This window comes from Megalobrama amblycephala, unplaced genomic scaffold (assembly GCF_018812025.1).
Source record: "Megalobrama amblycephala isolate DHTTF-2021 unplaced genomic scaffold, ASM1881202v1 scaffold265, whole genome shotgun sequence".
Classification (NCBI taxonomy): Eukaryota; Metazoa; Chordata; class Actinopteri; order Cypriniformes; family Xenocyprididae; genus Megalobrama; species Megalobrama amblycephala.
In genome coordinates this window covers 192,731-213,230 of record NW_025953341.1, presented here as the reverse complement: position 1 = coordinate 213,230, position 20,500 = coordinate 192,731, and the positions used below count along the sequence as shown (strand labels likewise).

The 20,500-nt window shown below is 34.7% G+C and overlaps 1 protein-coding gene across 2 annotated transcripts; it reads right to left on the bottom strand.

Moving 5' to 3' along the window:
- Positions 1-9,596: 9,596 nt before the first annotated feature.
- Positions 9,597-16,729, bottom strand: asb12b (ankyrin repeat and SOCS box-containing 12b). Of its 2 annotated transcripts, none has more exons than XM_048179660.1 (3): positions 16,606-16,729; positions 13,515-14,352; positions 9,597-10,512 (listed from the first exon to the last, which is right to left on the bottom strand). In XM_048179660.1, exons 2-3 carry the CDS (start codon positions 14,329-14,331, stop codon positions 10,379-10,381), a joined length of 951 nt encoding a protein of 316 aa, XP_048035617.1. In that variant the 5' UTR covers positions 14,332-14,352; positions 16,606-16,729; the 3' UTR covers positions 9,597-10,378. The 2 variants fall into 2 exon arrangements, with proteins under 2 accessions (XP_048035617.1, XP_048035618.1); XM_048179661.1 differs by lacking the exon at positions 16,606-16,729 and adding an exon at positions 14,748-16,589.
- Between the last annotated feature and the right edge of the window lie 3,771 nt (positions 16,730-20,500).

Genomic DNA, 20,500 nt, shown 5'->3' with positions numbered 1-20,500 from the left:
GGTCAAAAGTCACGCGTTTCGTTTAAAGACATTTGGCCCCGTTCGCGTTCCATAGTGGATAACACTAATGATATTAGCTTTATTCCTATTTTGCCCAAAGGAAGCTTTAAGGTGTAAATGTTCATAAGTTGGAGGAAGCATTACAAATCTGTCTCCCTGATTGAAGCTTGGCCATTCCTCCGGCCACCTCTGTTGAGCAAGCACCGAATTAACGGCTGACTTTTCTCCGTTCAAAGGACACACCGGCACAGGGGAATTCCAGCTGAACTAAGGCCTCCACCTCTTAATATGGAAAATAATAATAACAAGCCCAAAAATGCATATAAGTGGCCATGGTAACACTGCAAGTGCGCGCTTAGCTTGAAGCAGCTAAACAAATAAAACACAACAGAGTCGAGCTCGACGGTCAAAACGTGTTTATTTATTTATTTATTTTTTAAGCATGTTTAGGCTACTTGGAAAAATAATGGAAAAGTGCCGCAATGGCATAAACAACCTTAAGGTTAGAACAACAAAATAAACAAATATATTGCATGGTTATACACGCTCGTTTGAGATGTGTTGCATTAATTATTATTGGAAGACTATTTATTTGTTCTCATGTGCTTGCATTCGATTTTTCTAATAAATTGAATTATTATATTTAAGCTTTAGTTATATTTTAGGTGATGTTTCTGGGCAAGTGAATTAAGAACAGTGCTCAGTCATAAAAAAAATAAATAAAAAAAAATGTGTGTGAGTGTGAGGCGCCGGCGCGATCACTTATATTTTCTTATAAAAGCGGGGAAAAAATTAAAATACTCAGACATTTATGGTCACATTTATGTAACACATTTCGAATCTGTGAAGGGTTAAATAGGCCTATTATTTTTGTACACTCACAATAAAAAGAAAAATTTGCCTGTAAAATAAAGAAAACAAAAAGAATTTCCTTTCTCTGGACTTCTCAAAAATGAACCGAAACTCAGCATATATAGCTTAGTCTATTACTTGTCGCATTTTGTTCATTTCATTTTGTTAATATGTTTATTAGGTCAAATAAATTTGCGCATAGGTTATTTATTCCTTTAGGATTTAATCCTGTTTTTCTCCATTCAGAAGCGCTGCTGCCCGGTGATGATGATGATGATGATGATGATGATGATGATGAATCCTCATGTTCTGTTGTTTATTATGCTATTTCTTCATGTAGGCTAAAACGAATTAAACCCCTGGGATTTTATTAATGGGTCACAGACACGTATCCATTGTAATTTCGTTGAATTCTAATTTTATTTTACTTTGTCGGTTAATGAAAAGATAAAGATCTCGTCGGTTGAAAGTCAGGGGGGAAAAACGAAATGACATCGACAAGGCGACATTTCTAGTTTTCATTTAGTTTAAGTTTTTTAACATTTTTTTTTTCTTATATTCAGGTTTATTTCGATTAGCATAAATGTTTTAATAGTTTTAGTTTTTGTTAGTTAAGTATAATAACCCTGCCTGGGAAAAACATCCACAGAACTGCAGTCAATTTTCCAGCTGTTTAAGCCATGAATATTTACAAATATTCACGAACTATTTATTGCCGTCTGGGACACAATCTCAGGCCGGGAGTCTCAGACTCATCGAAGCCAAATACAGTTATTGATGCTCGGGAAGCTAACAGCAATTTCTTAACGATCAGCATTTTATCTGAAAGAGGTTCGCCTGAAAATGTTGTCCAATAGAGGGAGCCACAGGATAAGGAATATTTTAAGCTTATATTCTTTATTTTTAAGCTTATTTGTTTCCATACTTTTGAATGTAACCATTAAATTTCTTTAACCATGTTCTGACAATATAGTTTTACTGTACATTGACATATGTGAAATGCTTATCCCAAGAATAATTATTTTAATATATTCTAATATGCTGCCTTAACTAATAGGCTATGAAAGTTTGTTCCGCATGTATATTTATTTTTTCCAGTATTATAGGCTATAGCTTAAATTAAAATTTCTATTAAAATATTACAGATTACAGTGTTTGATAATAGGCCATAGCTTGCTCTCTGGATTAATCTTTTAATTTCGAATTTGGTCTTTTAATTTAACTGTCTTTAATGCATCATGCATTTTATTTATATATATAGGCTAAAGGATTTCTATGGGGGACAAAACTCTGAAACAACATGTTTTACTTGGATAATGCAGTAATATGCATTATCCAAGTATTTACACTACATCACTTGGTCCCATCATTCAGGCACATGGTTTCTCCTACCATTGCTATGCTGATGACACACAACTCTTCCTTTCATTCCAACCAGATGATCCCACAGTAGCTGCACGAATCGCAAGCTGTCTGGCGGGCATCTCGGCATGGATGAAAGAACATCATCTACAGCTCAACCTGACTAAGACTGAGCTTCTCGTCTTCCCTGCCAATCCGACTCTAAATCACGATTTCAGCATCCAGCTAGGTACATCCTCAATTACCCCGTCAAATTCGGCCAGAAATCTTGGAGTAATCCTTGATGACCAACTCTCCTTCAAAGACCACATTGCAAAGACAGCTCGGTCATGCAGATTTGCACTATACAACATCAGGAAAATCAGGCCCTTTCTAACAGAACATGCAACACAACTTCTGGTCCAGGCCCTGGTCATTTCTAGGCTTGATTACTGCAATGCTCTTCTGGCTGGACTGCCATCATGCACAATCAAGCCTCTACAAATGATTCAGAACGCAGCAGCACGTCTCGTCTTCAACGAGCCCAAAAGAGCCCACGTCACGCCTCTCTTCATCTCTCTTCACTGGCTACCACTTGCTGCTCGCATCAAATTCAAGGCGTTGACGCTTGCTTACAGATCTGCCACAGGCTCAGCACCCTCCTACTTCCACTCACTCTTACGAGTCTACACTCCTACCAGAAACCTACGCTCATTAAAGGAGCGAAGGCTTGTGGTACCATCACAGAGAGGCACAAAATCACTCTCCAGAACGTTCTCGTTCACTGTTCCTTGCTGGTGGAATGATATTCCTGCCTCCATCCGGAATGCGGAATCCCTGGCAATATTCAAAAGACAGCTGAAAACCCATCTCTTTCGTGAGCACTTAACCTCATCTTAAAAAAAAAAAAAAAAAAAAAACTTCTTATTCCTATCCTTTCACTTCCTCTAATCCCTCTCTATTGTATCTTAGGATAATCTGAGCACTGCCTATAACTTGTATTATGAGCACTTCTTGTCTATTTGCCTCGTCATGACGACTCGCTTGTTGTATTCCTCACTTGTAAGTCGCTTTGGATAAAAGCGTCTGCCAAATGAATAAATGTAAATGTAAATGTAAATATCATTGTAGTGTTTATGACAGGAGAAATGTGTTGATTAGTTGTCTATGGTTGTCATTGTAGGACATTAAACCCAAGCATTTTCAAGTTAAGCAATAGCACATCTTTTAATGTCAATTGATTGGCTAATAGGCCATGTTTTCGTCAACATATTTAAACAAAATTAGGAATGGAGAAATATTCAGCGATTTTGAGGTGTTAAAATGTTAAATGTGTTTTTTTCTTTTTGCTCAAAACAAAGCAAAAACACTAATTTACAGAACTTCAGACAATATACAAAATAACAACTGGCAAAAGTTACTTTAGACGTCACGGCGCAGACGTCACGTAGCTTCTCACACGGCTTCTCAGGCGAGTAGGGGGGCGACGAAAGTGTCACGCTTCTTATCACGCGTCATTGGTTACGGCTTCTGCTCACGGCAAGGTACGCGACGATCGACACGACTGATTGCTTAGTTATCAAGGTAAATAGCAAAACGACACCTTATAGTGAGCGGTCATTATGTTTACCAATACTCGACCCATCGCAACCGCCTCCCCCCTCCCCCCCCCCTTTGTGTTTTTTTTTTTTTTTTGCATGATTTACGAGAGCATCATTTTCAGGTCGGAAAAGCCGGATTTCCGGATTTTTCCGGAAGAATCACACCCCTGAATTTACATAAGAATGAGGAAACAATGGTGTTTGAGACTCAGTGTATGTCATTTCCATGTACAGAACTCTAATTATTTAACTATGCCGACTGCCGAGGTAAATTCAATTTTCAGTTCTAGGGCACCTTTAAACTTAGTGCTTCGAGAGAGAAAGATATGTTAATCCATTTATTACTTAAAGCTCATATTTTAATGTATTGCAATCAGCATGCGTACAGTTTTCTTTTGACTTAAACATTCCGAGGTTTGATATTTTCTGAAAATGACTGTCGTCAATAACAAAGTTGCTGTAATTTAACAAACAAACAAACTGCTGTATAACAAACCATGACTCATTGTCGCCATCTTGTGTCCACTTGGCGACTGAAAATGACTACTTGTGTTGCCAGGATGAATGGTTTGTACATTGTAATGGATTATAAAGTAACAAGATGTACATTATCCCTTACATCATAGTACCTTTATTACAAACAAAATAGAAAGATCATATTATTTTGTCTATATATTACAACTAGGATAAAAAATAGGATTTGAGTATGAGATTTTTTTTGTAATGACTCGAGACTCGACTTGGACTTGTGACAAAAGACTCCAGACTTGACTCAGACTCCAGTGATAAAGATTCCAGACTTGACTCGGACTCCAGCTTAAAGACTTCAGACTTGACTTGGACTCTAGATAAAAGACTCGTGATCATCTCTGCGTCGTAGGCTACGTGTGGTACAAACACAATGCAGAAGTATAAATCAGCCTTAAGCCCACAAGACCGAAAGTGCATAGAAGTGTGCCATTTGGGATTCAGCCCTTCTCACTAATATGTCACTGTTACCTCTCGCTGCTCTTTCCACTTCCTCTTTTATTCACTTTTTTTCCACTATGTCAGTTTTTTGTCTTTCTCCCTATTGGCTCTTGCATTTCTAATCATTAAAACCTGTGCAGTTCATCCCGAAATCATCACAAGCTATAACAAAACCTTACAGTCTTGTTTAATTGTCCTCCATAACGCTAAAATAGGCTATGTAGGCCTACCTGCAAAGTGCACTCAAAGTGATATAGCCTAGGCTGCATGTTAGCATATCTCAACAGCTTTGTTGTTCATATCATCACCTTATGTAAATTTCTTATTTCCCAGCTCCAAACTGTTAACTGTGAAGGTATTATAAATATTAATATTATGAATTTCTATAAATCTATACTAATAAAAGGGTCATTCTACAGAAATGTCCACTTTTGGTATGGCAAGATGTCTTAAAATGTATTTCTTTTTCTAACATTTAAACTTAGACCACATTATTAGATTACCCTTTGACTTTATGAATGCACATAAATTACAGCTTAACAATTTTTGTGTGTGTGTGTGTGTGTGTGCACATTTATTTAAAGACCGCATGTACCTTTTTTTTGTCACTGGTGTTACCTTACTTCTCTGGTAATTTTGAAGGTTTTTATGAAATATTATTTCTCTTTTTTTCCAGCACATGCAGTCAGAATTACAGAAAAATAATGATAATGCAAAAAATAAGAAGATTGTGTTTTTTTTTTTAATTTTTATTTTAATTAGGTTAGTTAAAAGTGTGATTGAATGAGCTTAGTTCATTTGCACAACCATGTATTTTCTATAACAATGAAAATATTAGAGAACAGTTATAAACAAGTAATGATGCAATCCTTTAAATCTTAATTCTTGAGTGTAGCAGAATTCAATGGATGTAAAATTGTCACATATGACACATTTTATTTAATGTGAAAGACAAAAAAACAGTAACACCAGTGATACAATGAACTACCAGTCACATACATAAGACCAAAGTTCCTTATTCTTCAACTATAATTAAGTAGATGGGACTAAATTTTTACATTTGGTATACAATCAAAGACTTATCATTGACACTTAGTGAAAACAGTCAGTAAAAGATCATAAACAACATTTTAAAAATGTCTGTAAAATACGCTGTCTGTAAAGTCGCTACTTCTCAGTTGAACTCAATTTAGCCATATACCCTCAATTTAGCCATACCTGACCAAAGGAGGATAAAGAAAAGTTAGAATCACATAATCTTAGTGCTATTTTATGCAAAAGAACTAAATGAATAGCTTTGAATAAAGTGTATCTATAAATGGGAGACACCAGTGAAAGTAACACCAGTGACACCAGTGACAATTTTCATGAAAAATGCATTTTACAAAATGGCTGCTGCAAGGTATCAAACTTCATGTTGTCAATCATGGTATACTCACTAAATTAAGTAGTTTAATCCATTTGTATTCTATTTGTTTTTTTTTAATTCTTATATGTCCAGTAACAGCCTGAATGCAAAACAAATGTAGTAAATGATTGTTATAGAACAAAATTAATAACAAAAAGTATCTGAAGTGATGTTTTGAGGCATGACATAATTTATTATTCTAAAAAGACAACTGTAAGATATTTTTGAGGCAGAAACCCCCTTCACATATTGAAGTATTAAACTATTCAGATGAACTACATGTTATATGGGCCATTCCACAGAATTACTACTACTGTCCACAACCAAAAAACACATTTATAAAGCATTAAAGTATTCAAATTTTATATATCTTATCTATTGAATCTATTCTATTATCTGTTGATCTATTTTGATCAGGAAATATTCCTGTGTCCCTCCCTCTCATAGCCTCTCTTTCATAGTAACATCTTTTTGAGCTAAATGTGTTCAAAAGTCTGAATATCTGTGTGTAACTTTAAGGAACATCACTACCAAACACCTATTTTATGCATCTCACCTTTACACTGCGTTCCAAATTATTATGCAAGAGACAAATCAGTAAGATTTCAGTACAATAAACATTCAGATTTTAGTTTTTCTAAGAAAATGTTTGTTCGTTTATTTATCCATGTCTTTTTAGATAACTGGTATCAATCTCAGACAAAATTATTTGCCAGATCTATGGAAACCCTACTTAGAGGTTGTTCCACATTATTAAGCAAGTCACAGTTCTCATGCTATATGGGGAGGAAGAAAGATCTTTCTGAAGATGAAAAGCATGAAATGCAATGTTGTGCAAAAGGCATGAAAACAACTAATATTGTGTGAAACGGAATGGAGATTATCGAATTATCATAAGATTTGTGAGTGATTTAGAGCACAGCAGAACTCGGTCAGATAAAGGCTTATTGAGTAAAGTTCCTGTCAAAAAAATTAATTGTATTAAAAGGGCAGCTATAAAAAAGCCAGTGTTGAGCAGAAAACAGGTATTTGAAGCTCCTGGTGTCTCTGGAATCTCAAGAAGCTCTGCATGCAGGCTGGGAGTTGTGTGTAAAGATGCATTTCAGCCACTCCAAACCAAACCTCACAAAGAGAAACATTTACAGTGGGTTTAGAAATACATGAAGACTCATTTTTAAATAGTTTTATTCACTGACTAATGCCGTACTACAACGGATGGTCTAAATGGATGGATTTCTGGATGGTTGGTGAATGGCCACCATGTTCCAACAAGACTGCGATGTCAGCAAGGAGCTGGTGGGTAATGATTTGGGCTGGAATACTGGGAAGTGAGATGGAGGGTATTAAAATGACTTTTGCAAGATATGTGGAGCTCATAACTGGCCATTTTCAGCTATGGTATAAAAAGGAGGATAGTGCATAGTACAATGCACTATTGTACAATGCACTATGCACTAACCCATGCTGCAAAAAAACACCACAGCAATAAAACTGTTTAAAAATGTATTTCCACACCCACTGTAAATGTTTCTCTTTGTGAGGTTTGGTTAGTGGTGTCTAAAATGCATCTTTACGCACAACTGCCAGCCTGCATGGTGAGGTTCTCAAGACTCCAGAGACACCAGCAGCTTCAAATACCTGTTTGCTGCTCGACACTGGCTTTTTTTAAAGCTGCCCTTTTAATACAATTAATTTTTCTAATAGGAACTTTCATTAATAAGCCTTTATCTGACCGAGTTCTGCTGTGCTCTAAATCACTCACAAATCTTATGATAATTTGATAATCTCCATTCAGTTTCACACAATATTAGTTGTTTTCATGCCTTTTGCACAACATTGCACCATTTCATGCTTTTCATCTTCAGAAAGATCTTTCTTCCTCCCCATATTGCATGAGAACTGTGACTTGCTTAATAATGTGGAACAACCTCTAAGTAGGGTTTCCATAGATCTGGCAAATTATTTTGTCTAAGATTGATACCAGTTATCTAAAAAGACATGGATAAATAAACAAACAAACATTTTCTTAGAAAAACTAAAATCTGAATGTTTATTGTACTGAAATCTTACTGATATGTCAATTGCATAATAATTTGGAACGCAGTGTATACAATAACACCTATGTTATTCCATAAAATTTAGTTTTTATGTGTGTATAACTGTTCAGAACTGTGCTAGGTAACCATGTGCTGATTATCATATTTGAGCTAGGCTCTAAAGTATCTAAAATTGTCACTACCGAAACAACGATGACATGTTTTGGTAGTGACAAAAGGGAACACATAATTATGTATTTGGGGAAATAGACAATTTAGTACAGTTATGCAAATCATTAGTATTTTAATGTTTTAGTAGTGTTTAGTATGTGAGTTAAAATTCTGTAATGTAATGTGGTGGCTATGAACACACTACCGAAAATGTGCAGTCACGACCGAAACAAGGGACGTTTTGTCAAAAATAAAGTATACTGAATTATCAACTATAGATGTTTTTATATCGTTTGGTTTAATGGATATTCAAACTAATGAATCCTTAACTTTGAAATCAGTAGCCTATGATAAACTTTATCCCTTTTACAAAGAAAGATCATACAAACTGACCAACAAATATCATAAATTACATTTGAAATATTGTTAAAATTGTAATTGTTGAATGACCTGTGAAAACATTTTAAAAAAATAGCAAACAAATATATTTACAAGGTAGATGTAAACAAAATCTTAAAGGATTAGTCCACTTTCAAATAACATTTTCCTGATAATTTACTCATCCCCATGTCATTCCATGTTCATGTCTTCAGTCTTCAGTCCATCTTCAGTCGAAAAGAAATTAAGGTTTTTGATGAAAACATTCCAGGATTATTCTCCTTATAGTGGATTTCAATGGTCTCCAAATGGTTGACAGTTTATTAACTCCATTACAGTTTCAGTGCAGCTTCAAAGGGCTTTAAACAATACCAGACGAGGAATAAGGGTCTTATCTAGCGAAACGATCTGCCATTTTCTAAAAAAATACAAATGTATATGCTTTATAAACACAAATGATCGCCTTGCAAGTGCTTCCGCTTTCCGTATTCTTCAAAAAGCACTTGCAAAGTGATCATTTGTGTTTATAAAGCATATACAGTTGTATTTTTTTTTAAGAAAATGGCAGATTGTTTCACTAGATAAGACCCTTATTCCTTGTCTGGTATCATTTAAAGCCCTTTGAAGCTGCACTAAAACTAATTTTGACCTTCAACCATTTGTAGACCATTGACATGCACTATAAGGAGAATAATCCTGGAATGTTTTCATCAAAAACCTTAATTTCTTTTCGACTAAATAAAGAAAGACATGAATAACTTGGATGACATGGGGGTGAGTAAATTATCAGGAAATTTTCATTCAGAAGTGAACTAATCCTTTAATAGGTCAATGTAACCCTTCTTATTAAATTATTTATTGTGTTTTGGTAGTGAAAAAACTTGGGAAAGGAAAAATATTCCAAAACTTTCTGAAAATACAATATGAGAATTAACTGCAGTTACTAGAAATGCATACCTTGGATATTATACAATTTGCATACATACAAAATTTGTGGGAAAAGACAAATTTTTTCAAGATGTTTCCAACTCTGACTTTGAACCAGTTCTGCAGAATGGCCCATATAGCAATATAACTGACTTAATAAAGAGATTTCAGTCCCACTTATTGGAATTTTTTTTTTTTTTTTTTTTTTTTGGAGATCTTCTAAAGTGTTTATACTTCAGTGTAGATCAGGGGTGTCAAACTCAGCTCCTGGAGGGCCACAGTCCTGCCACCAGCCAGAATTAAGGAGTTTACATACCTTGACTAGCTGGTTCAACCATGGAACAGTATAACCATCTTGTTGAGGGTCACCACAAGACAGTAATCATTTCAACCAATAAAGGGCAGAGTTTATCTTTCACATTAATTGACTCTACATTACATCAACAAAACAAGAACCTAACCTACTGTAGAAACAAACTAATCTGAAAGTCTTTTCATTTGTTGCATTATCCACATATTCATAAATTATATGTTAAAAATAATAAAGCCATTCCTGTATAAACCATTATCTGTGATATTTAGAATTCTTTATAAAGAAAATAATACAAATATTTTATATCACAACATTTTACAAAAAGGGAAAATAATATTAGTCAGATTTTATGTTGTGTATTCCAAGGGAAAATGCAAGAAAATCAGGATACATGATTCAAATAGTCCTTCAGTATTTTGGGAATGTCCAGACAATCTATGGAGCACATTTTGTTTTCCGTGGGAAGAAACTTCCATAAAGCAAGTCGCGTCTGAGACATCAGTGTTTTTGGACAAACTGTGTATAGAGAGGATTTGATGTTACAGTCACATAGGAATGAATGACAGAATTAAAGCAGAGCACACACACACAAACACAAACAATCTTTGAGACTGTATTGAACACTTATAGATTCAATGGTTTTCATACTAAGCTACTACAAGCTAAGGTCTACATCACTGGTTCTCAACTCTGGTCCTCTGCACATTTTTTACTGTATGTCTCTCTTACATGACACACTAGCTGCATCTGAAAATGTAGGCAGCTGACTTGTTGCCTCACTGCCCTATCAGGCAGTGACTTTGTAGGCAGCGTTTGCATGCTAAGGTACTTCACAAAACTGATTTAGGACAGAATTCTGAGGCAACATAGTTTAATGTTCTACAGCAAAATAGAGAGAGCTTTGGTGATAACTAAGAGAATATTTAATTACTACAATAGTAATTTCTCATTTGAAATGACATCAAAAGTTAAAAAAACATTGGACAAAATGTACATTTACATACAAAGTGACCAACAACCGCAACTTTCAGATGCCATCTGTATTATTTATTTATTTTTTGCTTTACTGTCACAGAATGGAACACACAGGATTGTGGGATATCAAAGGCAGTGAAGGATACATCTATGCTGCCTTCAAAAATCGATTAGATGAAGGTATCTCAGAAAACAGGAAGTGAAGCTAACATTGGATTCGGACATGCCTTGATGCCTTCTTACCTTTGAATGAATCCTCCAAAGACATTGTTTTTTTGTTTTTTTTTAATTTAGGACGCAGCCACATGGAGCTCTCAACGAGCGGATGATCAGAATCAAGTGTGTTAAATGGGTCCCTAGGACCGGAGTTGAGAACCACTGCTCTATGTAATTGCTCCACCCTAAACTGCTACTGACATTTGGGATGGGAGGGATGGGTGGATTACTGAAAAGCACAAATGAGGTATAAAACATGTAAATATTTAATGAGGCAAGCACCGTTCAGTTTATTAATGGTTGTTTGTTTGTTTGTTTGTTTGTTGCTAAACAATTTAATTCTATCATTATGTACTATACCGCTTAAAAAAATACCACCACATTTTTATTTATTTATTTATTTATTTTTTGAGGTTAAAAATGCAGTGTCCTATCTAATTAACAATTATTAGCCTTATCTTTCAATTGAAAATCTACTTATGCACCACAACTGTCAGTCAACAATACTGTTGTCCTGATAGGCTACGAACCACCAAAGCAGATTCAGCTACAGTACACAACAAGACTTTTAGAAAGAATTGTATTATTTTTATTATTATTTATTTTTTGACATTATTAAATTAATTTATTTACTTTTTTTAATTTGGAGTTGCAAAATATTTTTATTTATTTATTTATTTATTTATTTTAGTAATATCTTTATTCATTCAGTAGAACAGTAAAGAAGATTTTTAGCTGAAACCATGGTCTTTGGTGAATCATAAAATGCACTTCAACGGCTACCGTCAGTTTGACAGTCCAAAAAAAAAAAAAAACATATACAAGCAAAACAAAATTAATATCCGTGGCTCCTGATGATACTTTGAGGTCTTATGAAGTGAAATGATCAGTCTGTTCAAGAAACTGAATATTATTTACAACATTATTACCTGTAATCCACAGCCTTGGCAAACAGTCTTTAGCGCTTTCACGACATTCTGGAGCATGAGCTTCCCATCACATTATGACGTATGCGCAGGAGCAAACTCACACATGAGCTGACGCGTTTACCCTATTAGTGTTTTACTTCTGCGAACGAAATTTGTGAAAAGGGTACATTATTTATACATGCATACTAGGGGTATAAAAGTGCATGTATTCGTCCCAAATTGTCACGGTTAGGACGTCACGGTTTGGTGGATACAGTCAGATGACGAATACAGTCAGTCACAGGTGATCCACACTCCAATCCAGAAGGGGGCTTGCGCAGTTATGCAACACTGTTTAGTAAGCGCCACAAAAGAAAAAAAATGCTGCAGAAGAAGAAGAGACAATCTTCTTCAGCATCTTCAATGCAGCATCTTTTCCTCAGTGCATAGAAAAGTGCATGTGTAATCTCTCAGCCAGTGTCTCAACCACGGAAAGACATCAATAAAACAGCTTTTTTCCATAGCATGTTAGTTCACTAGAGAAATAAACTGTAGAGGGGAGCAATTCACTAAATATATACACTATATTAGCTTATATATTCATTATATTTACATTACATGTTAGTAAAATCTATTATTTAATGTTTAAATAAATGTATTATTAAAACAAGCTATGACAGTAACTGTGTAAATGGACATATTTCAAAAATCAATTGAAGAAAAATAATTGAAAAATAATTTTAAAATTATATTTAGAAGTTAATGCAAAATATTCCTTATGTGTTTGTTTATTTTTATTTTTTTAATTATTATTATTATTATTTTTTCATGAGTGTTATTATACCAAAAAATAAATAGCAACTGAATATAATAGTTTGGGCTCTGTTGTTAAATGTAACCTGTAATAATATAGTAATGTGCCAGAAAGGGCTACACTGTATATAGTTTACAGCATTAGCTTAAGCCTTGTCTGTAAAACTGGGGGATTGTAATTGAATCTGATTAAGCTGTTATAACCATTGTCAAGATGCATGTTATTATCTGCCACACTGCATGATGTCCGAGTCCAAAACAGTTATTGAATAAATATTAAATCATTATTAAAAATATGTCAACATGACTCTGCAAATATTTAGTAGATACCACACATATATTTGCATGTTATAAAGAAATATTCACATTATGGTAGATTACCGTCATGTTTATTTTATATAGTGATGAGCAAGGGGTCCCCCTGGTGGTTCGGGGGGGCCTATGCAGCTAAATATCTTCTTTACTGTTCTACAGAAGAAAAAACTGACCTACATTTTGGATGGTCTGAGGGTGAGTTAATTAACAGTAAATTTTCATTTTTGGGTGAACTATCCCTTTAAGAAGTTGAGATAAGTGTAGATACCACAGATGAGTGTACAGACTTACCTCTCTCTTTGAGCAGAAGCATTACTGCTTCATTTTGTCTAGCTGTTTTGTCAATGATTAAAGCGGGTAGATACACGTTTGCTCCAAAGTCTATGAGCAGCTTAATGTATTCAAGCCCACAGCCATATCTCAGACACATCTCCAGAACAGTTTTAGGCTGTTTGATCCTGGTCAGCATCTTTTCCTCAGTGCAGTTGTAGTCTGGGTTCGCTCCATGCTGCAGTAACAATCTGAAGCAATCCAGATGGCCATAAACAGCTGAAATGTAGAGTGGTCCTCGGCAGGTCGTGGCGTTTGAGGCCCAGTCCGGCATTTTGGGCTTGACGTCTACGTCAGCTCCATGTCGCAGGAGCTCCCTCAGGATGTCCACGTCACCCTCTCGGGCTGCAGTGAGCACAGGGGAGCAGTTGTTATACAGGCTACCATTAGGGTTTGCACCAGCTTCTAATAAAGCAACAACACAGTCTAAGTGTTTGGCAGCGACTGCCGTGAACAGTGGAGTCTGAGCTTTAACATCCAGGCTGTCCACCTCTGCCCCGTGAGCCAGGAGGACCTCTAGACAGCGCATGTGACCCTGAGCCGCAGCAGTGCGCAGTGGAGTAACTGGGATGCCCCAGCCACTGCGATGGTTGATGCATTTCCTGTACTTATCCTGAGACAGGAGATCAGTAAGGAGTTTGTCGTCATCCTTAAAGACAGCTTGATTCAGTTCCTGGCAACAGTTGGTGTCTTCCTCCTCATCCTCTTTGGGTTGAAGAAGAGAAAAGATCTTAGAGATGTCCATCAAACTCATGCTGGTGGACTTATCCAAAAGCATTTTTCAGCAAACTGCTCAAGTCTCCATTCGATCAAACAGACAGCAAGAAAGAAAGAATTAAAATTACACTCAAGCTCTACAACATAAAAGAGTAAAATTATTTTTACATTTAAAGCAAAGAACACTCACAATCTTCCTTTTGTTTCTAATTTCACAGCCCACACTTAACAGCCTTGCGGATATTTAGAGCAAGATATTGCTTTTATAAACAAAGTTAATATTAATTAACTTACTTTTTAGTCTCAACATCACCAGTTACTTTGTCTATTTTTGATTACTTTTTCTATTTGTATTTAGTTCCAAACAAAACAGGATCAACCGTTGAATGTCTCTGAGCAGCAAAGTATTGGTGCTTCATTACTGAGTCAGTGTTTTTGTGCAAATTGGATGAGTGACAGTCACTCGTTGCCACCTACTGAAGTAGTGATTCGGTCACATTTACGCTTGCACAGCAAATTCTGTGGGGAAAATACAGTCATCTCAGTCTTCTACAGTCATCTGGACTTCTAATAGCAGAAAAAGTGAATTTCATGTTGCATTCAAGTTTGTTGAACTTTAAAAATCTCACTACAAATGCAGAGACTGATAATCTATCTGGAGTATTCCAAACACAGACAAGTGAAGTGATACAAACAGTTAAAAGTCCTAATGCTGCTGGATTTAATATCAGCAACTGGGCAGTCAAATCTGATATTTACTGTTGGGGATATTTGGGTTGACGGAGTACAACTGTAACATGTTTTTTTTTTTTTTTTTTTTTTTTGCACTGAACAAATACTGACCAGAATAAACAGAGATTTTTCCCCCTACATGTATAATTTCTCTTGAAGATAAGGAACGCTTTTTGGTAGAACTGTCCTCATGCCTGGTACAGATCTCAATTTTAATGTGCTAAATTAGATACTGGGTAAACATTTAAATTAAATATACTAACATATTTTATATATTTATGTATTATTTATTTATTATATATGTTTATTTTACTTTGATCGTTTTTTAAATATTTGTAATGTATGCTTATATATCAGTTCAGTATTTTTTTATTTTTTTATTCTCTTAGCTACCTGACACATTAGCATGTCCCAAAGAAAAAACAACAACAACAACAACAACAACAACAACAACAAAAAACTTAGAAAACAGACACAGTTCATGATCAGAAAGGAATAACAATCTATTCACAATGAAAGAGGAGGAAGTAAATTTAAAACAAATTCTCCTTTAAAACAACTTTTTGCAGGAATGTGGACTACACACTAATGTTAATGTCTGCACAGATTATGAAAATGTATCCTTTTACAACTGTACTCTGTCTATCCTATATACGTAATGAACATACACAGCTACTGTTTATACATAGTCCAGTACAAGCTTATGCTATAGTAAATATCTGCAAAAACAAAATATTTTCATGTGTGGGGGATTGGGTTTAAGTAACACACTATTTTTACCATTTTGTTTTGATGTGGAAACCTGACATTAAAAGCAAATTATAGCCTAATAACAATTATGAAGTACAAAGCAGCTGAGAAAAATGCCAGATCATCATGTAATTACTAAATATTTGATAATAACAATATTTAAAACACATGACAATTTGCCATGATCTGACATTAATGAAAAATATTCTTGGCCTGAGAACAGTTCAATTAAAATATGCCTTTCAATTCAGATCTACCTTAATTTTTTTGCAGTTAAATCTTATCTTAATGAATGTCAATATGGTTTTGATATTAATTTGTTAATCAACAAATGTTGTTGATTATAGTTATGATAGAGTCATGATGAGTTTTCATTTGGTGCATTGAACCAACAAAAATCATCATAATTTAAGGCTAGGTGTTGGAAATCTTTGTTAGAGAAAACAAAGCATTTGTGTATAGAAATTTGACTCAAAACCACATATTTACTGAGATATTGCCCTCTGATAACTTTCTGCTGTGATTCCAATATGAACTAACTCTGGTGTCCACTATATATAGCTTTTGTTTGAGTGTAGTCACAGTACTAAATGCCACCCATGAGCAGAAATCTAAAAAATAAACATATACATTTATTCCAATATAAGTCACTGCTGCTGTAAATACTTCAAAAACAAACTATGCCAGTGTAATTTTTAAAGTAAAGTCACATTCTGTCAATTAACAACAGTTAATAATGCAGCAACAAACAATTCCACCAAGAGAAGTTTAGAGGTCCTTTAAATAATACTTAATGCAGGTTATTTAATGCTTCTGCTAATAAAGTACAATTTCTTGTGTAATTGTAGCTTACCTGTACAGTGTGTAGTATCCACAGAGAGAAACACATGTAAGCTTTGTAGCACTGAGGGTCAGTGTGACACATACAGATCTGAGCAGCCACAGGGGCTAAGTTTAGGCCACAAATGGATCGGACCAAACTTCCATTCTTGGAGGGCCAGGGGATGGAGTTATAATTAGAAAGGTGATAGACCTGTGACAGTCTCAGACAACACGAGCTGTTAGTGTAAGTTCGGAATGTCATTGGAATGTGATCTATAAATGTACAATAACCGTTGCAAAACAACAGTATTGTGCCGAAACTATTAAGGCTGTAGTAGTTTGTGTTTTTAGAGTCATTTGGTACTTTTGTCATGATAACTGTCACAGTGAGTTGCAGCTGTTGAGCTGTCAGGGGCTATAGATGATGTCAGCTGCTGATGTACCTAAGGCCCTGACAGACAAATGTTCTGAAGTTATTTTTGTTTTCTTACTGTTTTATAGTTCCGATGTCTACTGCTAAACAGACTATAAATAGATTTGATGGGAAGGGGTTGGGTTCTAAATCCTAATTTGAAACCATTTTTCAAAATCCACCCACTCACATGCTTTTTCAATAAACTACATTACATTTGTCCCAAATCAGTGTTAATATAAAATTGTTTCTAATATAATAATGTTAATGTTAACATTATTTAATGACAATGTTTATAATTTAATAGAGCAAGCCCTGGATTCTGTAGTCACTGTAGCGCTGTATCAAGATGAGGCTATGTAAATACTGGGTCAACAGTGGGACATTAATCTACTGTGGGTCTATACATATGAATATATATGAATATAGACAGGCAGTCAGTACAAAAATTGTTGCTCAAAGTGTTGAGAATGGACACATTAAACAGTCAAGTTTTCATGAAGCAAGTGATTTCTATATTGATCTATTGATTTATCATAGATTTATTTATAACAAATAGATTTATTCATTTTATATAAAGGATAAATTGTTACATCTGTGCTTTTTTTAAATCATGTCCTATACATTCTACATTTGATTTTTTCCAAGATCTTTCGGCCTTTGATTTCCAGTGTTTAACTATATTGATTATACATACTTGCATGTAAAATGCTACAAATTGCTAACTATCTTCAACTAACAACATGTCTGTGTGCCTGTGTTGAACCTCAACAAAACAAAACAAAACAATAACAAAAAAAAAAAAACTAATAAAAAATTGCATAAATAATTACCGTAATTTGGTTTCTATTCATTTCTTTTTGATTTCTTCCTGCAGTTAAATTTCCTAAAATTGCATAAATAATTACCGTAATTTGGTTTCTATTCATTTCTTTTTGATTTCTTCCTGCAGTTAAATTTCCTACACAAGGGTTTAATCTGAAGAGAGATTCCAGGGCTGCCAATGGATTAGAGGTACAATGGACCATATTAACTAGGGGTAATCCTGGCAAATATTGAAAGTCCTTTCATATGACTCTGACGAGAACAGACCACTACAAGAAGACAGCAGTCAGGAGCTCTAAAAATATATTCAAATGTCTGTGAGTACTGATTATATATTTATTATTACAATAATACAGATCATTTTCCTTTTAAAAACCTTGACCTCATGTAGTACACAACTATGAATTTGTTAAATTAGTAATTAGTAATTTATTGTGCTATACTTTTATTTTCTTCAAATACTGTTTTGTTTAACACATATATTTATGCTGAATAGCATTGCTGAATAATATATGTATATTTGGCTGCATAAATGTTTTAGTTGAATTGAATGGAATGTGGTGGTTCACAGCTTTTCTTTCCCCCACAACCTAGGATTTCTGCCCAGTGTCCACCATTTTGTTAAATTTGATGCTATTGTAAATTGTGTCAAATTATAATAAACCAAATAAGGCTACAATCCTAATCATAATTTACTCTAGGTGTGGCTGTAACAAATTCTCCAAGTTCTTAATGCACCTTCTCTGAATACTATAGTATCTCCAGTACACTTTCATCTCCATTTGTTTTGAAGTTATTAGTTTTTTGGGGTTATTGATACTAGAAATTTTTGTGCAATATTCAGTTATTCAAATTAGAGCTGTCATGGTATCTGATTTTTCACTACATGATAATCATGGGCAAAAGAATTCATGATAACGATGTATTGCGATATCTGTAGAAATCTTGAAAAAAAAAATGCTGTCAGTCAAATAAAACAATAATAATAATAAAAAAAAATTATATACTATTCCATACAGGCTATGTCGATTGGCTTTGCATATACATTATCCTTATGATAATACCCAAGATGGGTTGAAGAAAAAAGATAATGGTGTGTTAATTATCTTCATGTTTAATCATTCAATATGTCTCTATCTGCATTCAGCTTCAGTGATCGCTGAATGTCTTTGTCCATATTAGGGATTTCCTGGAACTTATTAGTCTCACTTGTGGACTTTCTGCATGAGGGCACCCTCCAGCATCAAGTATAAATGAAACATTAATTACATGTGAGAGTTTAGTGCTCAATAATGCTCACATTGTCCTATTTTAAGTAAAAAATGCTCTCTAAAGATATTTGAAGTAAACATATGAAGAAAGTTTTTATCCAAAACAGCACATTTTGGGACTAAAAGCCCCGAGGCATGTCAATATAATAAAACACAGAAAGGCGTCAGCAGTTAACAGGTTAATGTAACATTTCCAGTTTCAGGACTAGCAAAATAACCAAATCTGAAAGATACCGGAGGCAGAGGTGGGTGAAGAGGTTGGTGGTTTTGCACCCTTTTGCGCTCATTTTTGATCGGCAAGTCCAGCAGACTGGGGTGATTAACGAGTCATTTTCGCGTAATCCAAAAAACTTCTAGCTAAAGATTTTTGGAGTGTGGGTAGAGTGTCTGTTATATCTGACGACATCCTTTACACGGCAGTAGCAGCTGTGTGCTGTGTCTGCTTGTGTTTTTTATGACAGGTGGCAACCAGCGTTAAGGTTGCAATTACGACACTTACTGTACGTTGGGATGTCAACCAGATACTGTACTGGTGCTGGATAATTTACATGCCATATTATCATACGTCTACTATTCATTTAAAATAATACGGTTATCGCCAATTCAGGTATAGTGCGACACCCCTAATTAACACTACAATAATATTTCATTTTTTAAAATATCACGTTATTGCAACATCCATAGATCAAATGAAGTTAACCTTATGACGGGTCTTTTTACAATGCTTTTAACAATGGCATATATTATTTTGGACCCACTTTATATTAAGTGGCCTTAACTACTATGTACTTACATTTAAATTAATCATTTGATACAATGCACTTATTGTGTACATACATGTTTTTACATTGTACTTATATCTTAAAAACAATTACAATTGTAACAATTGTAATTACATCTGTAATTAATTTCTGTAATTACATTTATAATTACAGTGAGTTTAAAATATTCTAAATGTCCCCCCAGAGTGAGTTTTTTTTAAGGCGACCGTTATTTTAGAACGTTTGCCTTTAATGTTTCCATAGCGACGCGTCTTGCGTGTCACGAGCGCGGAACGTAGCCACAATAACACTGTATGACAGATGGATCGCTATTATTTTGTTTTTCTTTGTTTATTTAAAATATTCACAAACTTGCTTACCATGTCATCAACTATCTGATATCCCGATCCTCAAATATGTGTAAGTGAGTGTGTTTTGTCGTTTAAAAGCCTTTATAAATGATATTTATCTTGATCTATAACGCGAGATGGGCGCCGCCATCTTAGTTTGCACTGCAGTTCACAGAGTCCTGTCAGTCGGATTTACAGCGGGTGAATTCATCCGTTTCTCCCGAAATATATGCAAGTAAGTTGCTGGTGAACTGGAAGAATAATAGAGTAAACTTTATAGTTACTTAGGCTCATTATGTGTGTCTGA

Excerpts from the sequence above, each read along its gene's own strand:
- asb12b (XM_048179660.1), bottom strand. The coding sequence starts at position 14,331 with ATGCTTTTGGATAAGTCCACCAGCATGAGTTTGATGGACATCTCTAAG. Across the intron at positions 10,513-13,514 it reads GCTTCTGCTCAAAGAGAGAG|TTTGTCCAAAAACACTGATG; the intron begins GTAAGTCTGTAC and ends CTCTATACACAG.